The 24458-nt window shown below is 38.5% G+C and overlaps 2 protein-coding genes across 2 annotated transcripts in view; one reads left to right on the top strand and one right to left on the bottom strand.

The window, feature by feature from the left end:
* Window positions 1-634: 634 nt before the first annotated feature.
* Window positions 635-8381, bottom strand: odr4 (odr-4 GPCR localization factor homolog). The gene is made up of 14 exons (XM_061043852.1): window positions 8297-8381; window positions 7832-7941; window positions 7361-7477; window positions 7079-7171; window positions 4155-4261; window positions 4036-4072; window positions 3663-3806; window positions 3042-3137; window positions 2885-2932; window positions 2597-2713; window positions 2400-2508; window positions 1918-2121; window positions 1547-1600; window positions 635-746 (listed from the first exon to the last, which is right to left on the bottom strand). The coding sequence occupies exons 2-14, from the start codon at window positions 7928-7930 to the stop codon at window positions 676-678; spliced, it is 1296 nt and encodes a 431-aa protein (XP_060899835.1). The 5' UTR covers window positions 7931-7941; window positions 8297-8381; the 3' UTR covers window positions 635-675.
* Window positions 8382-9371: 990 nt separating this feature from the next.
* Window positions 9372-24458, top strand: part of LOC132978613 (nucleoprotein TPR-like) — a 38308-nt gene continuing 23221 nt past the window's right edge. Inside the window, exons 1-21 of the mRNA XM_061043847.1 lie at window positions 9372-9631; window positions 10839-10943; window positions 11835-11899; window positions 12429-12519; window positions 13604-13707; window positions 14014-14178; window positions 14923-15015; window positions 15315-15395; window positions 15478-15565; window positions 16178-16315; window positions 17369-17463; window positions 18475-18672; window positions 18776-18883; window positions 19665-19888; window positions 21065-21228; window positions 21322-21446; window positions 21572-21720; window positions 21830-21992; window positions 23518-23652; window positions 23940-24080; window positions 24197-24401. Of these exons, the coding sequence (XP_060899830.1) occupies window positions 9481-9631; window positions 10839-10943; window positions 11835-11899; window positions 12429-12519; window positions 13604-13707; window positions 14014-14178; window positions 14923-15015; window positions 15315-15395; window positions 15478-15565; window positions 16178-16315; window positions 17369-17463; window positions 18475-18672; window positions 18776-18883; window positions 19665-19888; window positions 21065-21228; window positions 21322-21446; window positions 21572-21720; window positions 21830-21992; window positions 23518-23652; window positions 23940-24080; window positions 24197-24401 (2788 nt within the window). The 5' untranslated portion in view covers window positions 9372-9480. The remainder of the gene's footprint in view (window positions 9632-10838; window positions 10944-11834; window positions 11900-12428; window positions 12520-13603; window positions 13708-14013; window positions 14179-14922; window positions 15016-15314; window positions 15396-15477; window positions 15566-16177; window positions 16316-17368; window positions 17464-18474; window positions 18673-18775; window positions 18884-19664; window positions 19889-21064; window positions 21229-21321; window positions 21447-21571; window positions 21721-21829; window positions 21993-23517; window positions 23653-23939; window positions 24081-24196; window positions 24402-24458) is intronic.

Genomic DNA, 24458 nt, shown 5'->3' with positions numbered 1-24458 from the left:
AGCCCTTCACTCTCCTCAGGAAACAGGCCTTACACAGCCAGTCAGAAGTTTCATATTGCAAACCATTTTTGGTCTTTTAATAGATAGAATGCTGATAAGTCTTCCCTCTTTTATCTTATTGGGTTTGTCAAATCAAATTAATTTCTTCTTCATCTCAATGTTTTCTTTTTCTAATATTCTGATCTCTCTGTCTCTCTCTAATGCCCTGCTCTTTTGATCGCTCTCCACAAGCCCATTCTTGTTTCTTCTCAAAAATCACTTCTAAACATTTGCTTACATAGTAGCTCTCTGCAGGTCCAGGTTGCATAATTGTATGCATTTATTACATCATTATTATTTTTTTGCCTTAAGTTTCATTTCTGTACTTGCAGCATGTTTGATGCTTATGCAGTTGTTTTGCCTATTTGCAGCACATTTGTGTCTTTGCATTTGTTGTGGTAGTTTGCATTTGAATGTGCAGCGTTTCTATATATGCTGCACGTTTTTCTAAATGTATGTCGTTTCATTAGTTTGACCCCTACCGGCCACCGTACACACTTAATATTAAAGTATTGATAAGATTATACAAGAATATTTTTCTGACACAATTCATTACAGCATTTTAGCAAAACTGCAATTTATAATTTAACCAGCAGACATTTTGTAGAAACTTTATTCAGTGTGTGTATATGTGCGTCAAACATCACTGAGATAGAGCATCGAGGCAGCAGAAGCGAGAAGGGCGACAGCAGTAGCCATGACGATTCCTGAAAAAAAACCAGAAGAGAATCAGGAAAGGTTGTTTTTTTTTTAAATGCACATGCATCATGTTTTCAGGTTGAAAATTAGTTAATTTAAAATATATTGAAACGTGCCACTGGTATATTATAGTTGTATGGTTATAATGAGTCAGGAACTTCTTGACAGAGAAGGCCTTTAAAGGCAGGGTTGGTAATTTTCTAAAACTAGCTTGATTTTGAAAGTAGCATTCCCTCAGTGCGCCGTCTGCACCCCCTCCCCACGCCCATCACTTACATGCACAAGCCCCATTGGTCCAGAAGCGGACCTCAGCTCATGCTTTGAGTGTGGACTAGTGAACACAAGAGGTAGAGAACGAGCAGGGAGACAGGGAGGCGTGTGATTGGTTCATCAGATTGGTACCTCATGGCAGACATTGGTCAAAGTTTTTACAGACTTACAAACTGATACAGATGATGGATTATCTTTGTTCCTTTTTCAGAGAACATGAGTTATTAATTTCTGTCAGGACCTAAAGACAATTTCAACCAGAATCTTAAAAAGTGGATCTGGAGGAAATAACCAACCCTGCCTTTAAGCTCCAACACAATCCTGACTTGAAAAATACTATCACTAAAGCATTTCCCTGCACCATTTCTTTAAGGCTGAAAACTGGGCTGAAACACAAATTATGCAAATATAAACTTTGCAGTCTTTTGAGAGGGGGCAGGAATTCAATATCGATTATAGGAAATATTTTCTATTCTTGGCTGTAATGTCATGAGAATCTTTTTAAATCGAAGTGATTGTTAGAGGATTATTCCATTACCAACGAAACTGCTCCTTTTGGGCTTCAGTTCATCCACGGTTTCCACAGCTGGCTCTGAAGACACAACAGTACATTTGTTATAAATATGTTTTTCTAAACCAATTAAATCTGGTTTTAGGTTACTTCACTTTTCCTACAGGTCACACATGTGTACACAAATATTGTTTAGGAGAAATTGTAACTTTTGTAACTACATGTGATTCACACATTTCATTTTGGGGATTTTTTGATGATCTAATTATAGTTTCAGTATGTATGACTATGATGCCATAAAAGAAAAGAGGAGAGACAACTGGTAGTTTTATGCCAATGTGCTATGAAGAAACAACAGATTTTTAGGGAGAAAGTGTGGAGATTGACTTTGTTCCTACCTTCTGCAACATCTCCTTCTATGAATTCAGCAGGCATTTCCTGCGTGGTATCTAAGTCTCCCTCAGCCACGTCGATGTCCAGCATCTCTTTCAGCCTGTCCGTCACTTCAGACAAACTCTCATCACTGAACCGATAGTCACACACACTCACAGGCCTGCTGACTTTGACTGGACAGTAGATACGACAAGGGAGGCAGAACCGCTCTGAAAGAGAAACACAAAGGGACAGAATTAATATGAGAGGAGAAGCTGAATTGTTAGTACTTAATTATGAATTGTTATAAAACAAAAATGTGACAAATGTTCTGAACTAACTCTTTATTGTTACAAAATTATCACTGCTTAACCTTATAGTCATTGCTTAGCCTTAGTATTTTCTATTAGTAGAAAACAATAATTATCTTTAGGCGTATGATGGGGGAGTTCTTCTTCTTCTTCGAGTGTGTGTGTGTGTGTGTTTGTGTGTGTGTGTGTGAGCGTACCTGTTTCCTTTTTGCCACCTCCTCTGCTCTCCTCCTCTGATATAAGCAGCTCCTCCAGCAGCATCTGAACCCTTGTGGCCACCGTAGAAACCACATCCCTCTTCAGCAGCTGTCGGAAAAAAAAAAAGATTTCATGACTAATTCCTAAATAATTATTTTGATATAGTTTGACATTTCCCACTCGATGAAAGAATTACCTTTTCAGCAAGTTTAGCCTTTGGTTTGTTGTTGTGTATGTAAGCTGTGCTGTGAACAGCTCCTCTGACAGACAGAATACCTCCACATGACTGCATCTCGTCTGTAAACCTCTCGTCCTAATACCAGAGAAATCATCGTCCTCTTTATGAACATCAACAGTACATCACAGCATGAGTCTGCACAGTTTTTGCGAATCCTAAAGCAGATTTAACTAAGTAGATATAGGCATTAGAATTTCAATTTCAATTAAAATCTTGGGAGAGTGTGTGCATTTATTTTTGTCTTACCGGTGTGACAAGCAGCTGAGCCGTGAATGTCTGAGCAACATTCCTCTTCTGCAGAGAAAACAAACTGTTTTTATTAATAAACTCCCGTCAGTATATAAACATACATAAAGTGTAAATTCTTTAACTGTGCACTCAGTGTGGACTGGATTTATCCAACCTGTCCGGCTGTGAGCTCACTGTCCTCTGGCAGCTTCCGTCCGCCTATCAAACAGTCTCCAGTCTCGATGTGGTGGACCCACAGCTTCAGTCCCTCCTGAATCAGAGGGAATGTGACGTGAGAACAAGTTCCACTGAAGTCACTTCAAAACTTTATAATGTGTCTGCCTCCTTTTCAGAAACTGAACTGAAGATCTTTTCCTCACTTTTTGTTGGAACTGAGTAAAAACCCGAAGTGGAATTTTGAGTTGGACTGTTTCTTATTTTACTTTGTGAGGACTGAGGGATTGTGGGATATTGAGTATTTGTTATTTTTTGAGTGTGGGTTGAGTGTTTGAGTTTATATTGTGGTTCATTAATATAAGACTATTTTGCTTTGAATGATATTGGTTGTGGAGTTTTTATTTGTGGGGTTTTGTCATTGAATGTAAGGGTGTACACTTTTTATGTGACGTTTTGGTTCAAATAATCCAAACAAAAAACTCAACTAAAACTTTAAACGACAAAAAACAACTGACTTATCTTAAAAGCCAGGTGAGAGACCTGGCTGGCCCCTCCTAAAACAAAATATTAAAGGATCATCACATCTCAAAGTCAAACTGTCACAGTGTATACACTTTACCTTTAGATGTTTCATCACGCTCACTGAAGTCGTTCTGTCATCGGGTAGAGGGACCAACATGTCAACGTTTAAACAGCAGGACACCGTGCACCAGGAGGAACACACAGATGACTGGTACCTCCAGTCTGCAGGCTTGGCCGGGCTCTGGAACCACCCACAACATGACATCACATGATTACATTCTGCATCAGTCAATCTTAAAATAATCACAAATGTGAATAAAAAAATATTTGAATGGAGTCCTCAGGGGAATTTAAAACAGGTGCTAAAGAAATGAAGTTTCTTGAGATGTTGACATTAATTGCAAAAGACTTGATCTGATAACTTCAAACTGAAGCTGTAGCTTTGTGAGAAATGAAAGATTTAATCCTACCTTTGGATCTTTGATGTCTAAGGTTCTGCAGACAGTTCTGGTACATGCGGTTAAAGAATATCCGCTCACTCTTACAGCTAGCAATCTAATCCAATGGGAAAGGCTGTGCAAAAGGATACTTCCTGGTTTTAGGGTTGATGTGCAGTGTGATACGGTCTGTGACGTCATCGTCTGCAGGAGACCACAGATACTCAGAGGAGATCAGATTCTCCACTGCAAAAACCAGCTGCACACAGAAGACCCACACACAGAAGGGTTAGAGGACCAGAACTCACAGATACATGCACGTAGACAAAGAGCAACTCAAGCAAGCCCAACTGGAAGCAAATGTGATGTGTGCCAAGTTCATCCAGAGCTCACTTGCAAGAATATAAATGTATTTAAATCATTGTATAATATCAAAACAATAATAAGCAGCATCTTTACGGCACACACTTGTGGAAGTTTAAATGACTCGAGCTTCACAGGTTGTTTAAAACACATTATAGAAAATCACTGTACACAGTAGATACAACAATTAAAGAAATGGTAACAGTGTGAATGACATGAATAGATTCAGCAAGGTTGATGTTGTGAGTTTCAGTAGTTTTATGAATGCTTCAAAAAAAGAAGACTTGAAACTATTTTTAGACGGGTTGTTTCACATGTGATTAATAAACACAACTCAGCTGTTACTGCTCGGTCCTAATAGTCTAAATGGATAATATCTGTGATTCAGAACAGTCTTTTTTAATGACATAATGTTAAGATTTATTTTGGGGCTTTTAGCCTTTTCATTGATAGAACAGTGGATAGAAGAGGAAACTGGGAGAGAGCGGGGAATGACATGCTGGAAAGGAGCCACAGGTCGGTCTTGAACCTGGCCCGCCTTCCTGGAGTACATGGAGGGCTACCTACCAGCTAAAGCATCTGCACTCTGACAAAATAAGTAAAAGAAAAATCTTTCAATAAGAAATCTGTAAACAGAAATGTTCTTAGTTACATTAAATTAATAACATTTTCTTTTTGAATGAGTACTTACATTATTTATAGTAAGTGGACATGAACTTGTATATTTCTTTTCTAGTCTTCTGATTACTCAAAGCTCTTTCACACTGCAGGTCACACCTACACATTCACACCCTGATGGTAGAGACTGCTGAGTAAAGTTGAACCCTTGTCCTTCCGGTTGAGAGATGACCGACGGAGCCACAGCTGCTCCAATATAACAGCTGTAATATTTGAATGCAGTTCCTTACAAGTACTTTCTGTGACTAAAAGGACAGTGTCTTCCCTATTAGGAAAGTTGAATTCATGATATGAATTGCTCAGGTCATTCAGACAGGAACTTCCCATAGCCCTGTGTAACCGAGCTGTTGGTGTTCATTTCAGAGATATTTAATCAGAGTATTCCCCCAAACAACTCAAAGTTAATAAACAGTCAGGAAAGTCCAGAGTATGATGTTTGACTTCTCAATCATTAGCCTATCAAAGCCCTTCTATAAATGATTTGAAGTCATCTCCAGGTGTCAAAACAGAGCTGACTCCCTAATATTTATTTAAATGTCATCTTATTCTTCTTTCTATCCAACTCATCCTAATGGTTTGGAAGGTGTCAACGGTCTTCCCTTTTCTCTGAAACATACAAAGTCCAGAGGGAAACATGACCATTTAACTTTTTTAATAAATTCCAGTTTTCTTTCCAGCTGAGACACATTGTTAACTTCAGGTGTATCGTGTCGTTAGATGACATGGAAATTATCATTTACTATTTGACTTCATCTTATATTGACTTATTCTTCAACTGTAATCACTGATCATGAATTTGTGGTCCATAATGCTGGTGCTTAAATTTTGTCAAGGACCTCATGGATAGCCTCATGTATCACCCATCTTGATTTCTGGAATGGCCCATCGCCAAATTCAGAATTCATTAAGGATCATTTGTTGTTTCTGCCTCCAGGCTGGAGCTTTTAACATCATAGCTCTACAATGTAAACCTCTTTTCTTCTCGACTTTAAGGACACATTTAAAAAACAGAAAAAGACCCACATGTTAGGACATGAGGCAGTGTAACTTGTTCATTGATTTGTGTCTTTAAAAGTAATATTTTGTTTCTAAATTTGGATGTATATCTTTTTTGGATACTGCTCTACAAGGTGCTACATTAATAGATGTACTTAATAATTAGTCAAACCTTTCCTAGGAAAGGGAACATGGAAAACACATACAGGGCAGAGCTACTGTATTTTAAACACTGTTAAGAACTGGAAACATACAGCAAGTTGTTCAAGTAAATAGTGAATGCGTTTATTTTAGAGAAATGGTGTGTGACCCTGATTTGAGTCAAAACAGGACGGATAATATACCAAACAGCTGGAAGATTAAGGGACTAACAACATACTCACAATTAATCACAAGAAATACAAAAGATTCATTTTAAATGATAGCTTCAAAATACGAGCTGGATCAGATATTTTTTATCTACAAGTGAGAAGTTATCTTTCAAACATATACAGGAGGATACATTAACAAATGAATTTAAGCAGCAGTTGTTCCAAAATAAAAAAAAGCTAAAGAAAGCATTCAAATTTATATATAAAATATTGCAAAAGTATGCATATATATCTCCCCCTTGCAGGTTCAAACTGTTGGAGACAGTGTGGAGAGGCAAACTGTGCACATATTTTCTTGAAATGTCCAGTTTTATTATCATTTTGGGAAGAAAGTTTTTATGTTCATTTTTGAGTTAAATACACATTTAGAGGTAGAATTAATTTTATTTATTTTCAACTTACTTGAGGTGATAAACGCTGCTGATATTTATCTTTTTAATATTTTGCGAGTGACGGCCATGAAGCTGATAAAAAGGACATGGAAACAACATCCACCTAAACTTAAGTTAGGAGAGGTGACCTACAGAAACTATACAAGATGTATCCAAAAGAAAGAAAGACTTGATGGGCTGTACAGGTACATGAAATCTAAAGATCAGCAGATGGGAAACCCCCCACGGATCATCACAGATCATCATACACAGACGGTGTGTTTTCATGAATCCCACCTGTTGAAGCGTCATGAGTGTGTCCTTGGCATCGCTATCATCAATGATGAAGACTCCTAAAACAGACAATCCTCCAGGCAGCATTCTGGACACCTGAAAACAGATCAAAACAACAGCAAATGTCACCTGTAGGAGTCTTAAAGCCTTCACAAACTACTTCCAAGTGTGTTCTAAAACCCCTTAAAATACTGAGTTTGTCATGCAGGAGCCCTTTGGAAACCCTTTAAAGCTCAGGAGCACATGTGTCAGTGTAGGGTTTGAGTTTTGTCCTTCTTTGCTAACCTGTCGAGCATGCTCAGTCACCCACTCCTTGTCCAGACAGTTTCTAGATGCTGCAGTTGACTCCTCACGTTGAGGTGTCCGGGTCGCCATGATGACAAAATCCCTTTGGGCAGAGCTCTAAAATGTGTCAAGATCATAGCATGTGTGCAGTCTCTTTGATCAAAACACAGTATGATTAATTAATCCCACAGAGGGCCAAAGTGCTGCGAATTACATTAAAAATACAAGTAACACAAAAAAGCATAAATATTTATATTGTGAAAAATAATAAAAACATGCATTATAAGTTTATTAAAATATAAAGTTATTTGTTAAGAAGCAAAGGTTAGCTGGGTAAATTTTTTTATGGCATTTTCATTGCTAGTAAATGAGCAGCTGTTATGAGATTATGAAAAACTGACCCATCTGCTCAACGTTATGACAACCTAACAAGAAGACAGGACAGGGTTTAGGGTTTAGGGTTTTCCTTACCTGTCCAATAAGCAGTCCGGTGACTGGACATGCACGCTGTTCACATAGTTTAGACAGATAAACCTCTACAGTGTCGTCTACTATGTAGCCACGACCCATAATGTCCCGACCTGAGGAGCGACCTGAAAGAGGAGGAGGAGAGATACTAAATTAAACAACACAATGTTTCTTCATCTGTAGGCTGTAGTGTCTAACTCAAAAAAATGCTTCAGGTCTTAAGTTAGCGTCAAAACTGCAGTTTACTGTGTTAAAAGCAATTAGCTGTCAAATCAAGTAACACGTAGGCTTAACAGGAAGTTGTATGACTAGTTGTAGCATTAACTATAGTTTTAATCAGATAATATAACTTTACGTAAAGCAGCAGAAAGTACAACTTGCACTTTTATAGAACTGCACTTCAGCTCCAGAATCACGACGGAAAATATCTGACAGCAGCAATATAGTAATGGAAATAAGAAAACAGACCGCTTGCTGTTTGGTCAGTCAGCAGACGAAATAAAAACAACGGTGCGTTCTAGGGTGACGCACTTCCGTCGCATCCCTCTGACGTAGAGGCGCCAAATGGTCAAGTTAGAGAGATACATGCAAACAACAAACAGAACATTGTCAATTCTCTTCAGATTATAACTTGACAAACAGCAATTGCAATCTTTTCAGACACCTCGTTTGCTCCTCTGCCTGATAGCAATATTTGAGGCACAGTTTAAAAACACTTACCAAATAATAATAACTTCTATAGCACCTTTTAAAAACACAGGTTTACAAAGTGCTTTGACAAACAACAAAAACAAGAACAAACTAAACCAAACACAGAAGAACAGAAACAACAGCAAGAACATTACAAATGCAAAATACAAAAAATAATTAAATACAATTCAACAGAAAAGAACCCATAGTGCATGATACCCAACAGACATATATAACCCGACCATCACAAGAACCATTATAAGAACCATCATAAGAACCCAGGAAACACAAGAACCATCATAAGAACCATCACAAGAACCCAGGCAACACAAGAACCCAACAACACGAGCTGAGACCAAGAGGACCAAAGATTTAAAAAGATGTAAGAAACTAAAAGAGCTAAAAGCAAATCAAAAGAGAACAGCAATAAGAAGGTAAGAGCAGTAAAAGAAATAGACACAAGTGAATAAATTATCAAAAAAGAATATAATAATATTAATAATAATAAAAAGTATATATAAGTATAAAACATAAATAGACAAAGTAAGTAATATAATAAATTACCAAGTTAAAACACAAATGAGGAGAGCTCAACCCCGAACTGCACGCTGCAGTAATGGACATTTGGAGGATTGCGCCCTGAATAAAAAAAAACATCGTTACCCAGAACATGCTCTTTTCAAAGTGTGATGGTCGACTTTAAAATAATCACGTTTAACATGATAAAATAATTTCTATTAAAGTAGTTCATTCAGTTCAAGGCATCCTCGATGTGGAGTGTTGCTCTGTACTTGTCTTTTATTCTGAAGGGTTGTGGTCGGCGTACTACTTCCTGCCACAGGTTTGACACCGGCTTGATGTATCAGAGTAGGAGGTCGGAAAACGTTATTATAATTTGAGTTTAATCCCAGAGAAGAAGAATAACTTGAGTTTAGTGTACATTTTCGGGTGGATTGGTGGAGATGGCGGCCGTCCTGCTGCAGATTCTGGAGCGGACGGAGTTGAATAAACTATCGAAAAGCGTCCAGAACAAGTTAGAGAAGTTTGTGACGGAGCTTCAGGAAGCTAACGAGGAGCTAAAGACGCAGCATGAGAGATCCAAAGCTGACAGCGGTATGTTACTAACTTTACAATCAGCAGATAAACATGTGAGCTATATGACAGACACCTCCAGTCACATTACACTAGTTTTTAATGCCTTCATGCGAATTTGATAAAGTAACAAACTAAAAAGTAAACGTGTGGATCCACAATGCGTGAACTACAAGCTAACGTTAGCTGTGACGTCACGGAGGCTAGCTTTAAGATAACAAGCTAACGTGGTTAAAGCTGGAGATACTTTAAAGAGTTTCTGTATGGTTTATTGAATTGAAAGCACTAGACTATATTCTTGAAATTGAGCGACGAAACACATCTTTACTTCTGTGGTTGTTTACAATTAGCTGAAGAAATCCAGAATTTTAGTTTCCACGTTGTTTCCATCGTTTCCATGGAGAAATAATTCAATGTTATTGTCATTAATGTTTAAGACCTGCTGCTATCTCCTTGTATGGAATCTTTTATGAATATTTTTGTGTGTGGATATTAATCAGTAATAAATAGGGATGTAATGATTCACTCAACTCACGATACCATACGCAGTGTTTCCCCTGCCATTATATTAGGGGGGCGGCCTTTAGGAGCTGCTAACCGGTTTGGCCTTTTAATGTTTTTAATTTTCCCCCAACAAGGGGAGGTGATTGGAGCTTCTCACTGTGGTGTGGATTAAAAGCTGCATCATGTTGGTTGTGTTATTTGTGTAGTTCTCTGTCTTCTTGTAATATCTGCACACAGTTTTTGTCTCGTCTGTTATCTTCTCTCCTCTTTCATTTTCTGTCTTTTGAAGCCAAAATGTTTCCACACCTCCGATTTAAAAGACACTGGTGCGTCCTCAATTTCTAAATCTTGCTCTGCAGCTGCTGATGCTCACCATATTATTGAGATTCATTTTTCAGAGTACAGATGTGAACCTTGACACCTTTGAATCGATTTATGAATTTACGATTCATCTTTACATCCCTAGTAACAAATGAAATCCTGAAGCATGCCCCGCTTAATGTGCTGACGCCATTTTCAAGCTTCCTAGCTGCAGTAGACAAATCCGTTTCTGTTTTCACAGCCGTTATTCTGACCGTAGATACTTTACATCATCATAGTCTTTCTACTGATCAAAGCTAAATTAAACATGAAACTAGATTTGTCTTAGTGATTGAGATAAACGCTGTCTTATTACTGTACAGTGTCATTTTGTTTCATTGTTGAATGCTTTCTCTCACTACAGAACAGCAGTACTTTGAAATTGAAAAGAGGCTGGTGGAGAGTCGGGAACAGATCCTGTCTGCCACCAGACACCTGCAGGCACTCAAGGATACAAATGCAAAACTAAGTAAGTTATAAACACACCTAATAACCTTCAAGTACCCCTCTTATACTTCTTAATGAACCCTAATCAGCATTATTATTTGTATGGTTGCCTTGTGCTCTCTGTTTCCATCCTCTAAGCTGTTTTAGTTTAGTGTTCAACAGCACTCATGGCTTAAGAATACAAAATACATTATTGTCTGTTTTTGCATACAATGGCAGAAATGTGTCTCTTGTGGGTGCAAATATATGCCATTAAAAAAAAAAAACAAGTTAACACTTATAATGATAAAGTGGGCGATTGTGGCACATTTACACTAGTCACACTTTGTTTATTTAAATGTACAATTTAAAATCAATAAAATGTCTTCGATATGTAGAATCTTTTACAATGTTTTGCTACAGCAGATGTTCTCATGCTGCACGTTTCAAGTCCAGATGAACACAGGACAAGGTTAATAGTACAGTATCTGTTCCATCTGTGTTGTTTAATGAAGTTCACTTCGCAGATGCTTTTATCCAAAGTTTTAACTACAGCTTCAGTCTGCTAACAGCTAATTTTAAATCTCCTTTGTTTAGGACAAGCAGACAGCATATAGATTAATCCCTAAATTTCAAAAGTTAATCGTTATTATTGGCATGTTTAAAATTCCATTATTTCACATTTAAAAGTAAAAGAAGTAAGGATTTTATTTTGAATTTTTGTGCTGTCTTAAACTGAGTGTACTTAACGTGTTTTGGAATGGTGTAAAGAGCTGCTCCTCCATATTGTTTATTTGCAATTTAATGATAAAGGTCAATAGTTTGGGACCCTCATCCCACACAGTTCATGTTGGGACGAGCTCACAGAACATATCTACTGATGGAAGAATGATGTAGCTCTCTCCTCAGTGTTGTAACGTTTCTGTCTGTACAGATGAAGAGCTGAGCACTCTGAAGGGAATAGAGGCGGAGACTCCTGAAGATAAACTCCCACAACAGGTAAACGGACCCAATGCACTTCATGATGAAGGAATGTAGATGTTGATCTGTTGTACAAAGTACATGTATTATTATCTTGTTGATATGATTGGGCTGCTGTCACTAAAGGTTTAAGAAAGGGATACTGCCTGATTCAGACATTGTAGACACTTTATCTAAACATGTTTTAGAAAGATCAAAGAAATAACTTTAGTAGTGAGAGGCTTTGTCCCGCTCAGTCAAGGATCACACTCCGTTGCGTCACAGCACATCTTGAATCTGGAACATGTATACCATAAAATCCTATTTCTCGGAAGTCATAATGAGCTGTTTGCATAGTTTGAGAAATAAGCATTTAAATTGAAAGTGATATAATTTTGTTTCTATTTTTAACAAAAAAAAAATTAACAGACCCCTTTTTATTGACTGATTGTTAATTTAAATCCTTTTTACGAGTACTTTCTAGAAGCTATGAATAAAAATAGTGTTCATGAACTGATGTTTGTTGTTTTATTGACTCTATTTTTGTGGTTTGTGTGTGTGAGTATAGCAGACCAAGACTAAGTATGAGATCGAGGCGGAGAAGAGGGAGCTGGATCGGCTGCTGGAGAAGAGAACCCAGGAAGTGGAAAACCTTTCTGGTAAGATATAAGATACACACACACACACACAGCCCAAGCACAGAACTCTTTGTTACATCACACGTTATCATCTTAAAGTTAATTTTTTGCTGTTTTCAGAATCTTCCTTTCTTAACGTCCCAACTTAAGGAGCGAGCGAAATAATAGGAGGAGAAACATTCCAATATTTGTTTTTTGGTCAGTAGGGTCTTGCCTGTAAGAAAAATGACTTGAAGGGTTCCTGTCTTAAGTTAGCCTTAAGATTCAGCATTTGTTTATACTACTTGGACTACAAACATAGAAAACCCATGGCCTGCATGTAGAAATAATTAATGTTTTTGTATAATCTGTAAACAATGATAAGCCATCCCAAAGAATATCCTGAAGCAGTGAAAACAGGGGTTTGTTTTATCTCCAGTTTAAGGCCAAATAGAGTGGTGGATCTGTTACACTGCTGCAGGTCAGATATCTGAAGACAACCTGGAAGAGCAAGAACAAAAAGCCAAATTCTCCTACAGACAGCATGATCTCTGGCCACAATCTTTGAGACACTTGAAATGAATAAAATAACATTTTAAAAAATTAAGCTAAACCTGTTAGAGACTTTTTATTTTCCTTAGTCAGGAATTTATTTCTTGAGATTAATTAAACGATTTAATTAACATCATCAAGATAACATTTCTTTAAACACAACTGCAGAATTCAATCAAATTCAAAACCAGAATTCAATTTAATTAGATGCAAAAAGTGTGCCCAAGTAAACACTTGAAATACTGTGTGTATGGATTCTGTTTACATGCAACAACAAATCCCACATTAGAGAACATTGATGATGTTGAGCTACTTACCTTAACTCTTATTATTAAGAAGATTTTTCTGAATGAGGCCATGGACATTGGATCTGTTTGGATTAAAACATACATTATCCTAGTTTGTTTCAGTATCCTAATTAGTGCAAAACCAAAAAGTTGAGACAATTATAATTTATAAATGATCATAATTGACCTCAGGTGGCTTTACATATATATATATATATATGTACATTAATCAGATTATGATTTCTGATGTTTTTTCTAAACTTCCTGTATGTGATGTTTGTTTACAGAGGACGTGAAGCGTCTGAACGAGAAGCTGACAGAAACCAGCAAAGTCAAGTTGGAGCTGCAGTTAAAACTGGATGATATACAGTCATCTGAGGCGTCTGTGCAGGTAATGTTTGTGTATTCTTTATAGCCTTTTCCTGCTTCTCCAATGATGGCACATATGATTACAAATTCTTGGCTAATATTTCAGTATGTTTGCTTTCAATGGTATTTTTCCAGTGTTTCAACTTTTAACATATTCATGTGAAAACTGCATGTTTATTACATCGGCCACGAAATTATTTACTAAAGCAGGGTAAAAAAATTCTGAATCTGTGTTTGGTTCTTGACTGATCCAGTTGGCACAGAACCTCAGTACGCTAAGTTGCTAATATGCTTTTTTGGTTACATGTCCTGCCTCTGTATGTTGTAGCACCGAGAGAAGCGCATGGAGCAGGAGAAAGAGCTGCTGGAGAAGAAGATCGAGTGGTTAACTTCAGAGCTGAAGAAAAAAACAGAGGAACTGTTGTACAGTAATAGAGAGAAAGGCAAAGAGATACTGGAGCTAAAGGGTAATCTGAAGAACAGCAAGGAGCAGGTGAGACTCAAACAATATGCACACATTGAGTATTCATGTTTCAATCAGTTACATGAAATCAATTGTGACACTTTGTGTGTTCTTCTTCTCCATGTGAACAAAATGTAATTTGGGCTTCACACTGTCTGTCTGTCAGCCAGACCAGATATATGATTTACCTTAGCAAGAACTGTTTAGTCCAATCAGGTCTGCCAAAGTCTGTCACAGACTACATCAAACGTTGACCAGTTTCAGCTTTCACTATTCTAGATCGTTGTACTCTGATTTGACTGAAAAAACTTTTTAAAAGCAAAAACATTAAAGGGATACTTCACCAGTTGAAACATGAATCTGTATTGTAATTGGGTCATAAAATAGAAATGTAAATTTCCTTCTTGACCGAGAAAAGGCAGAAAGTGTGTTTTTGGCTCGTGGATGAAAGACAACAACTCCCAGAATGCACAGCCGCTGCCTGTTCCTCCAACAGCCTCAACTAGAGTATCCCTTTAAGATAAGAGCAATCCAGGGAACAGCACTTCAAAGTTGAATGAGTCTAAAAAGCAATGAAAACATTTGAGTTTTTATGCATTCAAATGTAAAGTCAGTCTGAACAATCCTGCTGTGTGCTGGATTAATCTCGCTGTGCACAGGACAGTGTGCGTGTGCGTGTGCGTGTGTGTGTGTGTCCATATTTTATGAAGAATTGGATGAATCTGTGTCTAAATCTTTAGTTCTAATAGTGTTTGAATAACTTCACTCTTACAGGTGAGAAGACTTGAAAGTCAGCTGACTTCTCTGAAGGATACCAGTGAAAATCAAAACAAAAGAGCAGCAGACCTCAACAATAAACTGAAACAGGTAATAAAACACACACGTAATGTTTGCAGCCATGTGTAAATGATTATTGTCGACATCTCTAAAATACAGCTGAGGATTCTCCCACCACTGTGAAGACCCTAAACTGTAAGATAATAATGAAGTTTGAATTTACAGTAGTCAGAGACTTCTAAACAACCTACATTTAAGCCTCAGGTTCACTAAGTTATTGAAGATATAAGAACCCCAACAGTTGCTTTAGAAATTAACATTTCACTTTTTGGTGTGTTCATATTTTTTTGTTAATATTTGCACATTATATGCACATGATGTCTTTGTAGGCTAAAGATGAGCACAGTGCCATGGAGGAGAAATACCGCAATGAGCTCAATGCTCACGTCAAGTTATCGTCGCTCTACAAGGTAAGAGTTAAACTCAGCCATTGTCCTGTCATGTTGCAACCCAGCAGGTAGACTGTATGTAACATCTTTATTCTTCCTGAAGGGGTCAGCGACAGAAATGGAGACAAAGAACCAAGAACTGAGCAGAGCTGTGGAGGAGCTCAGCAAACTGGTTAAAAACACAGGGGAAGGTAATATCATCATCATCCTCCTTCACACATGCCACATGTTGATACAGCTTTTAAATATCATGGCTGATTGCTCCCTCTCAATGTTTTGTCCTTGGATGATTTACAGGATTTCTAAATCCTAATTGTTCAAAAGGATTAAGCTTGGGCCTATTGACATTTATACGGTCCAGCCCTGCCACACACCTACACGTGTCTGATGTTAAACCTGTTACATCATCCATGTTGTGATGTAACAGGTCGGGGAAAGTAAAATGATGCATGCCACTTTTATGCAGATATAAACCCAGAACCCCCCCCCCCCCCCCCCCCCCCCCGGGTGTCTCACATGGCATCAGAGCAGGTTGTTTTAGAAAGTTAACACCTTCTGGTTAAATATTGTTTAACCAACTTCACTGACATCATCAGAGAGCAGTGTCCTGCCTCACTTTTCACTGGCCTCATGCTCACCCCTCTCAGCTTCCATCACAAAACCACCTGTCCAATGAGGATTCTGATAAAACTGTACTCCCCCTTTACATTATAAACTGTCTTTTTTCTTTTTAAAATCATATTGTGTGTATGTTTCCATCTAATAAGTACGTGTTGACCTGTTTGAGTGATCTGTCTTTATAGCTAACAAGGCTCTTGAGAAGAAGGTGTCAGAGGGAGAAGAACTCAAAGTGCGACTTGAGGCAGAGCTAAGAGAAAAGATCAAGAAAATGGAGAAAGAACTGGAAAATTCCACGATGAAGGCGGCTAGCAAACAAGGCTGTAAGAACAAACAATACACACACACACACACACACACACACACACACACACACACAACTGTCCTGTGATTTCAGCACAATGTATTCTCATATTTGTAAAGTGTGTGTGTTCACGTAAAGTTGGATCAAAAAGACTGAAAATATCCTGGTCAAAATATAATTAAGCATACTGAAAAAAGGAAGTGACATGAAAACGGGAGGTGATAATCTATTATGCAAAGGTTGATCAGGAAAATATTAGTTTAATTAGCCAGTTTTTCACATGTTATAATGCCACTCTTCATCAAATCAGTGGAGACGTTGCCAGCTCGATTACATACTTTTGTTAAAGAGACTGAAGAAACAAATGAATCCTAAGATTCTCTGAAATCAACGTGCATTTCTCAAATACTTATATTTACAGTGGTTGGGCTAATATTATCATTTAGAATGAATGTTGTGCCTAACACAACAAGTAAAGTACAAAGGAAACTTGATTAGGGTTTCAAAGGAGGGAAGCTTTCCATGGGAAGTTAAGCTGGGGAATTTTGTAAATATTCCAAATCGGAAACTTTCCATTGGAATGAATGGGAAATTGAGGTTAATTTAATTGAACTGTATCATATTCAAGCATAAATCTAAACATTTAGTTTTGTCATGAGCAGACATCCATGCAAAATACTACGATTTAAAATCATGACGTGTGCATGTGATGGAGGAATGCACAGTGCATGTAGGGGGCGTGGCCTCAATAGCCCTGCAGTAAGCAGTGTGCTATGTGCATGTGATTGTGGAATAGCAGATATAGTCAAGTGGACTGGCATGACATCTGGTTGTTTTAGTCAAGATTATGCTAAAATATATTTTCCCCAACTATATTTAATTTACCTGTTAAGGGCCAACCTTCAATTTAGTAAATTCCCGGTTTATTCCCGTTAATTCCCATGGAAAGTTCCCTGAATTTTGCAACCCTAAACTTGAGTCATGGTCTCAGACACTTTGACCTCACTGTATGTGTATTTGGTATGTGTAAAGATATGACTGGACACACCTTTTTGTTCATGTATGGCTCTAGGTGTCCCCTCTCTGTCTGAGGAGCAGTTGAACTCTATGTGTCCAACAGCAGCTGCCATTGCTGCTATCGTCAAGCCTGGCATGAAGTTCTTTGATGTAAGTTTACACACATGCATAACAACAAGTGATCAAATTAAGATTAGAAAACTTTAAACTGTAATCGGCTTCTTTTACTTTGTTTGGCATAACTAACTCTGGGGCTGTAAGACCTCCTGCAGCACTCACACTCAACACTTTCACCCTTTAAGGCATAGTAAAGCTTTCATATTGATACCACATCTGCTGGGATGTATTTTTTGTCAGTTTTCTCTTCCAAAGCAACAGACCCTATGGTATTTAAACCTTCTGTTTAGAGTAGTGCATTGCCACTTAAAAGGCATTATGAGAGAAGTCTAGGCACGCTTGTTCAGGGCTGGATTGGAAAAAGACAATGAACAAGCAAGAATAGATAAAGCATCGGTGAGTCACTGATCCTTTTCCTCCGAGTTAGTATAGCTTCAATGATTAATTACATTTTAAGATACAGCTGCACACAGACATTACTGTAACCTATAACCTAAGCCTTTGTGTCACATTGTTAATCTCATAGCTACTCATCCCTTACCTTATTGCTATGCATCCTGCAAACAGTTGTGTTTACAAATGGTAATGTATGTATTGTCCAGATATCACACAAGGCTTTCTTAACTACAGGAAACTAATTGTCTCTTCAGAAGCTTCAAAATTAATCACAAAATAACATACAACGTTAGTAATTATATAATATGACTGATAGTTTTTTGGCTGATGTACACTGTTTACAATTGTTCTCACAAGGTTTGTTCTTGGAATGAAAAAAAATGCAATTTCCCCAAAAATGTTATTAAAAAAAGTATTAGTAAGAAGAAACATTTAGAAAGATGTCCTCTGAAAATGGTCAGTAATAAAAATAAAAAAAGTGGCAGTTAGCTGTTAAAAAGAAAAAACCCCAGTATTCTGAATTTAAAAACAGAATCTGGCTGACTGAAGCTCGCGTAGTACTTATAATGAAGGTAAAGTAACAGTAGTCTGCTTGATTTAGGTTGTTGTAGCATGTGTTGATTCTTTGTCCTCTGTCTTGGTGTTTAGCTATACAATGCATACGCAGAGTGTCAGACGCAGCTTCAGCTTGAGAAACAGGAAGTCAGGAGAGTGAGCAGAGTGCTGGATGAGATCGTCCAGGAGGTGGAGTCCAAGGCTCCTGTTCTCAAACGTCAGCGGGAGGAGTATGAGAGCATGCAGAGATCCATGGCCTCGCTGTGTAACAAACTGGAACTGGCTCGAAGTGTGAGTGGTCATTCTAGTGTTTTATCAAGTACATTTATTTTTATTTCATATAACCGCACATTCTGTTGTTAAAAAGTGTATTCTGTTAAATTTTTCTCATTAGGAGATCTACAGTTTGCAGAAAGACAAAGAAGAGGCCAAGCAGGGCTGTGAAGCCATGGAGAGAGAAAAGTTAAGGGCAGAGAGACAGCTCGAGGACACATCTGCACAGGTTCCTACACACACACAAAAAACACACAAAACATACAGACTGTCTCCGTAACAGGTTCAAAATAAACTGACCCTTAAGTGTTTGCTGCAAACTACAAAAGCAAGTTCCATTTGATATTTTAAAACATTTTATTCTCAAACTTTAAATTCACTATTTTATTGATTTTGAGTTCAACATGCAACATTTATTTGATGTTTTACTCAAAACGGAACATATGGACAAATACATACGAACATGTATTTTATACTATATTGCTAATTCAAGTTTTCAGAAGCTCACACAGACGATGGCGGGGAATGTTCAGGAGAAACTGTGTGTGCAAAAGGGGTATAAGACAGAAGACATGCAGCATGACAAGAGATACAGAAATCCTCAACTTCCTTTACAAAACTTTTATGGAAGACAATCCTATCATGGGCTTGCTTTTGTAGGCAAACTCGACATGTGACAGCATTAGTCACATGTTGCTCAGGTGTGCTGTGTGAAGATATTGATATCTACAGAGAAAGGTTGTCTGTTGGTTTTAATTAAATCAATTTATTTAATACATACTCTTTATTCTGTCTTTGTGGGTTATTTAACAAGTTCAGCCATCGGTTTCTAGGAGGAACTTAAGTTAAAAAGGAGTTCTCAGTGATATCTTTATCTCTTTAAGGTACTCAACAAAAAGGTGAACAGGATTGTTAAAATGTTTTAGTAATAATGAAAAAATAAGAGAATAACAGGAGGACCCTAAACATGGATGCAAGTGCTCCCAGTCATTAATGTTTCTTGTATCTAGGTGTGTACTCTGCTGGTGGAGTTGGAGGAAGCCAGAGGTAATCAGGTGACAAGGGAAGACGGCAGCTCAGCCAACATTTCCAGCACCAGCGAGGTCATCAGTTCATGCCAGCTGACCTTCCGCAGTGTGAATGAGATGCAGAGTCAGAACCAAAACCTTCAGAGGAGGCTGAGGGAGCTGGAGGAGGAGAAGGACCAACAGCAGAGACAGCACACATCTGAGCGGTAATGTTTCCAACTGACTGTTTCTGTACAAGTCATACCCAGGTCCAAAATCCAAAGGTTAAAGAAAAGTGATAGGTGCAAAGAAGAAAGGAATTTCTATTTAGTTTTAGTTTCAGTGGGATAAAGAGAGAGCAATAATATGGTATGTTGTTTTTTGTTTTTCATGAAATGATGGTGGGATAACCATCACATGTTTGAGAGTTAGGAAACATAAAGACAAATTTTTATTATTAAACCGCCATTTCGTCATTAATAAGTGTGTAAGAGTTTTTGAATCAGACTTCCACATAAAGAAACATATTGGTGTATGGGATTGATCTAAACCTACATTTTAACAAAAAAATGTCCTGGAAAAGTCCTGGAAATGATCTGGGGAAAAGAGTGGGAACTCCAAATGTCTTTAGTATTTAGGAAGTACTGTCTTTGTCAGTATCTAAGAATTAAGATAAATATATTCTTTATTAATCCCACGAGGTGAAATTACATTTTACACTCTGTTGTTGAACATGCTACACAAACATAGGCTGAAATACATGCGCACACACACACACACACAAACAGGATCCTATGGACATTCACTAATACAGAGATGTCAGAGGAGGCTGCCCACAGAGAGCTCCTGAGCTGGTTGGGGGGGGGGGGGGGGGGGGGGGTACGGTGCCTTGCTCAAGGGCACCTCGGCAGTGCTCAAGAGGTGAACTGGCACCTCTCCAGCTACCGGACCAATTTCCAGACTTGATCCGCACCGGGACTTGAACCAGCGACCCTTCACTTCAGGAAATTAATCAACTTAAGCGAACCCAAGTTACCATACAAACCTTTAACATGCACCCATTATTAAATCATATAATTAATATTATAGTACTCATTAGAGGGAGATGTCAGAGCAAAAGTTGTGTGTTTGTGTCGCTGTTATCAGCTCTACAAACATTAAAAGTCACATTTTCTATTTAAACTTTTTACACTTTACACAAAAATTAGTTCTAACATCCTTATTTTTATTAAAACAACTGGTTTACTGAAAGTTACTATAACTCTCCTTAACTAGAGTAACTTACTATCCTGTGGACGAAGCTGTGACTCTTTTTACTGAACAAGCCAATTCATTTATATAAGCTCAGGTGCAGCTCTATTGTATCATTGATAATGATTACAAATGTGTTTGGTTTCCTTCAGGGTGTCAGATTTAGAGGGACGTGTGAGTAAGCTTCAGAAGGAGGTGGAGCAGCTGAGGGAGCAGAGGAACCAACAGAAACAACTGGCTGACTCCAACAGCAGACAGAGAGACATGTACAAAGCCTTGCTGACGCAGAGCACCGGCTACAGCCTGCCTCCTCAAGGTGACACAAAGAGGCCGACGTCTCTGTGACTTTATTTTACTTTGACAGTGCAATGATGTTAACAGAATAAGAGCCCTTTGTGTGTATCTGCAGGTCCGGACTCTTTATCCCACACCGCCTGCGTCAGGCCCACGGTCCCGGCTACTCGCTCTACTCCTCAAAGAGCTGCAGCTGCTGACTCAGCACAGACTGCCCAGGCTAAAGCTGCTTTAAAACAGGTATGCGCAAGCGTTTACAAACACCCTTAAATCTCAATTTCTTCACATCCTCGTATAAATTGAGTGAAAAATCTCAAATTTCTGTGTTTGTGTGTGTGTGTGTGTGTGTGTGTGCGCGCTTCCAGCTGAATGATGCCTTCACTTCGTATAAGAAAGAGAAGGCGGAGAATGACAGTATGTTGAATGAGACAAATGACAGACTGCAGAACCAGCTGTCTGGACTTCGCACAAGCCATGCCAAGCTGAACTCTCAACTAGAGTTCAGCAATAAGAGGTCAGTTAGACCACTCCTGGTGCTTTTTTTCTTGTTCCCTATTTCAGGATTTGAAGATCGATGTATTTTTAAAGTCTGTGTTTGTTCTGGTCGTCTCTTTGATTCTCAGGCACGAGATGCTCCAGGAGACTGTCTCCGCCTACCGCAGAGAAATCTCTGCACTTCAGGATAAGAATCAAAAAATGGCTGCAACTGCCCAGCGACACGAGCACATCATCCACACGATGAGCCAGGACCTGGGACAGGCTAAAGAAAAACTTGCACTTGAAGAGGTGAGAAAGAAGGGAAGCTATATATCATTCCACGTTTACATATGATGTTGGAAAGGTATCAACTCTATAAATTCGTTACACATTGACTGAAAGTTGGACAAAGTATCTTCTTTCATTTTTTTTAACATGTTCTTGTTGTGCATCGTGGTAGGGAATTTAAAACAGTGTACCATTTGGGGCAGCTGGGGCTCACTTGGTAGAGTCGGTTGTCTCTCAATCGTAAGGTTGGGGGTTCGATCCCCAGCTCCTTCAGCAACATGCAACACTTTTTCCAAGTTACTCCCTCTGCCTCGTCGGTGGCATGTGCCTGTGTATGAATAGATTAGTTACTTCTGATGGTCACTTTACTCTGCAGCCTCTACCATCAGTGTGTGAATGTGTAGGTGTGACCCGCGGTGTAAAAGCGATTTGAGTAGTCAGAAGACTAGAAAAAAGCACTATACAAACTCAAGTCCTTTTAACATTTAACCCTTTATTGCTCTAGGACTGTGGCAAATGAGCACTGATTCAGGGCCTATTAAGACGGGGCACAGATAAGGCCCATCAAAACCAGAGGGGAAAACAAGTCACGGCTCTTCATTGATTTTGTGTCTCCTTTGGATTTCCGCAGACAACAGAAAAAATCCAAACACAAAAATCTGTAGCTGGATTTCTACAGGGTAACTGAGTCTTTAAAAGAGAAAAAGTCATTAGAGAAGTGAGGTATGTGTAGGAGGATGTTAAAACTGAAGGAACATGAGGCTAAAACTTCACACACACACAAACAACTGGTAGAGAACAATGAAATGAAGACAGACAAACAGTATTAGTTTAGTTTATTGTTTTGTGGACAGTCCCCTTTAATTAACTGTACAGTAAAAGAAGCAGCTTTAGCCTTTACGGCTCATTTCCAGCTGTAGTCCCCGGCCAGTTGTCAGTAAGCAACCTAAAACGCAATCGTTAAGATTTAAAATACATTACATTTATAATTACAACAGGCCTAAGCAGAAGGAAAAGAGACATACATTTCACATTTACATATGATGTTGGAAAGGTATCAACTCTATAAATTCTGTGAGACAACGTTACAAATTGACTGAAAGTTGGAGAAAGTATCTTCTTTCATTTTTTAAATATTCACACACAATTGGAGCAGGCACAAACAAAGCACAATCAAAGCAGTTCATGCAATAAAGACAATACTGAGGCAACAAGGGAAAAGAATAATCACAGAGGCCACATTGAAAGCACATACAAGACATGACATGGAGGCAGACAGCAGCGGTCATTAAGTTTGATAATATAATTTCAGCCTTAAGTCGTTTAGAAATCCTATGACATGCATTTTGTGTTAAATACTAAAAAGATTTTCAGCATATTGCAGCGTCTTTGTTTGTCCCCTATTGGACATAGTTTAGAGTGAATGATGCGCTGTACTCTTACCTCTTTTAGAGCTGCCTTTACACCACTCCATGAAGCATATATACTTGTTGGATTTATTAAAACTTTGAGCTGAACATCACCTCGCTATTGTCTCTTGTGAAAGGTGCGTGTAGAGAATCTGACTAAAGAGAGAGACATGCTAAGACAAGCCGAGAGTCGCCTCAGTCGAGAGAAGGAAGCCATACTGACAGAGCAGCGGAACCAGAACCTTCTGCTCACCAACCTCAAGACGATTCAGGTAACATTTATGCATAGAGTAATATGTTGTTTTATTCAGCTAATTTTGACTGCTAAACTGCATTTAGACCACAGGGGACTGTTTGAAAAGGTGGAGAAGGGGGATAATATGTCCTCTTTAATAGATAAAGATTTAAGACCATGGTACTTTTTCCACACTAGATATAATATGTAGCCAAATGAACAGTATCTGTTGATCCATATCTTGTTATTGTCTACTGTTTACTTGCAGTTTCTGTCTTTTATAAGGAAATAAATGATATGGACTTTTCTCTCACATTGATGTAGTTGACGATGGAGCGTACTGAGACAGACACACGGCAGCGATTAAACAGCAAGATAGAGCAGCTGGAAGCAGAACTGGCTTCAATGAAGATCAGGCTGGACCAGGAAGTCGCAGAGAGACACACCCTGGGGCGCACCATGGATGTATGTTGAGTACATAGTTATGTAATTACGTTCAGTCCTTCGTGTTGTCTGACACAGCTTGTGATCTCGTTTTATAAATTCTCCTCATCCAACTATAACTTCCACCTCCTCACCAGGCTAAGTTGTTAGAAGCTAAGAAACAGCTGGAGACCCAGAACACATTGCAGCAGAAGACCAGGGATCTTTTGCGTTCCTCTGAGCAGCAGCTTGCTGGACTGAAAGCCCAACTGTCCTCTGCTTCACCCTCTGATGCTGTTAACACCTCGAGCAACACGGCTACTCCAGCTTCTAGAGCGTCAAGCCTCAAAGCACCAATGAGAGGTAATCGGCAGTACAGGAGCCAAGACCTTTTTTATTTTTTATTTGGACCAATAATAA

Source organism: Labrus mixtus, chromosome 8 (genome assembly GCF_963584025.1).
Source record: "Labrus mixtus chromosome 8, fLabMix1.1, whole genome shotgun sequence".
NCBI classification, from domain to species: domain Eukaryota; kingdom Metazoa; phylum Chordata; class Actinopteri; order Labriformes; family Labridae; genus Labrus; species Labrus mixtus.
The sequence above is the reverse complement of the archived record's forward strand: the minus strand, read 5'-3'. Positions and strand labels throughout refer to the sequence as shown.